The following is a 439-nucleotide window of genomic DNA, read 5'->3' on the forward strand; positions in this document are numbered from 1 at the left end:
TGCCTGCCTGTGCAAGCCCAGCTGTCCCGCGCTGGCCTGGCCACCAGCGGGCCGCCGCCACTCACACCGGCCTGGCCTTCTTGGCCTTCTTTTCTGCCCTCACGGCCTCGTCGTGGGCTTTCCGCTTCTCCGCCAGCTTGTTGGCCTGTGAGGACAAAGGGGGGGACCCAGCCGTGATGGGGGAGCGAGCAGAGGAGACGCGGGGCCACCCGGGATGTCTTTACAGAACAGGCAGGCCTTCCAACCCGGCAATCATATTCCTACGGTGACCCCTACAGAGACTTGGGAGGGGGACAGGGACAGTCCAGGGCTTTCTAAGAATGTCCACAAACGGAAGAATCCAATCCCAGCAGCAGGGCACAGCTGGCGTCCTGCATGAAGTTCATGCCTGGTTAAATCATCACTGCCAGCCAGTGCACGCAGGGCATGGGCCAAAGGA

General features: G+C 62.2%; 1 protein-coding gene across 1 annotated transcript in view; it reads right to left on the minus strand.

Annotated features, from left to right (window-relative positions):
* Window positions 1-6: 6 nt before the first annotated feature.
* PES1 (pescadillo ribosomal biogenesis factor 1) overlaps window positions 7-439 on the minus strand; it is a 10,738-nt gene continuing 10,305 nt past the window's right edge. Inside the window, exon 14 of the mRNA XM_006762140.2 lies at window positions 7-145. Within this exon, the coding sequence (XP_006762203.1) occupies window positions 62-145 (84 nt within the window). The 3' untranslated portion in view covers window positions 7-61. The remainder of the gene's footprint in view (window positions 146-439) is intronic.

This window comes from Myotis davidii, unplaced genomic scaffold, assembly GCF_000327345.1.
Source record: "Myotis davidii unplaced genomic scaffold, ASM32734v1 scaffold478, whole genome shotgun sequence".
In the NCBI taxonomy this organism is placed as follows: domain Eukaryota; kingdom Metazoa; phylum Chordata; class Mammalia; order Chiroptera; family Vespertilionidae; genus Myotis; species Myotis davidii.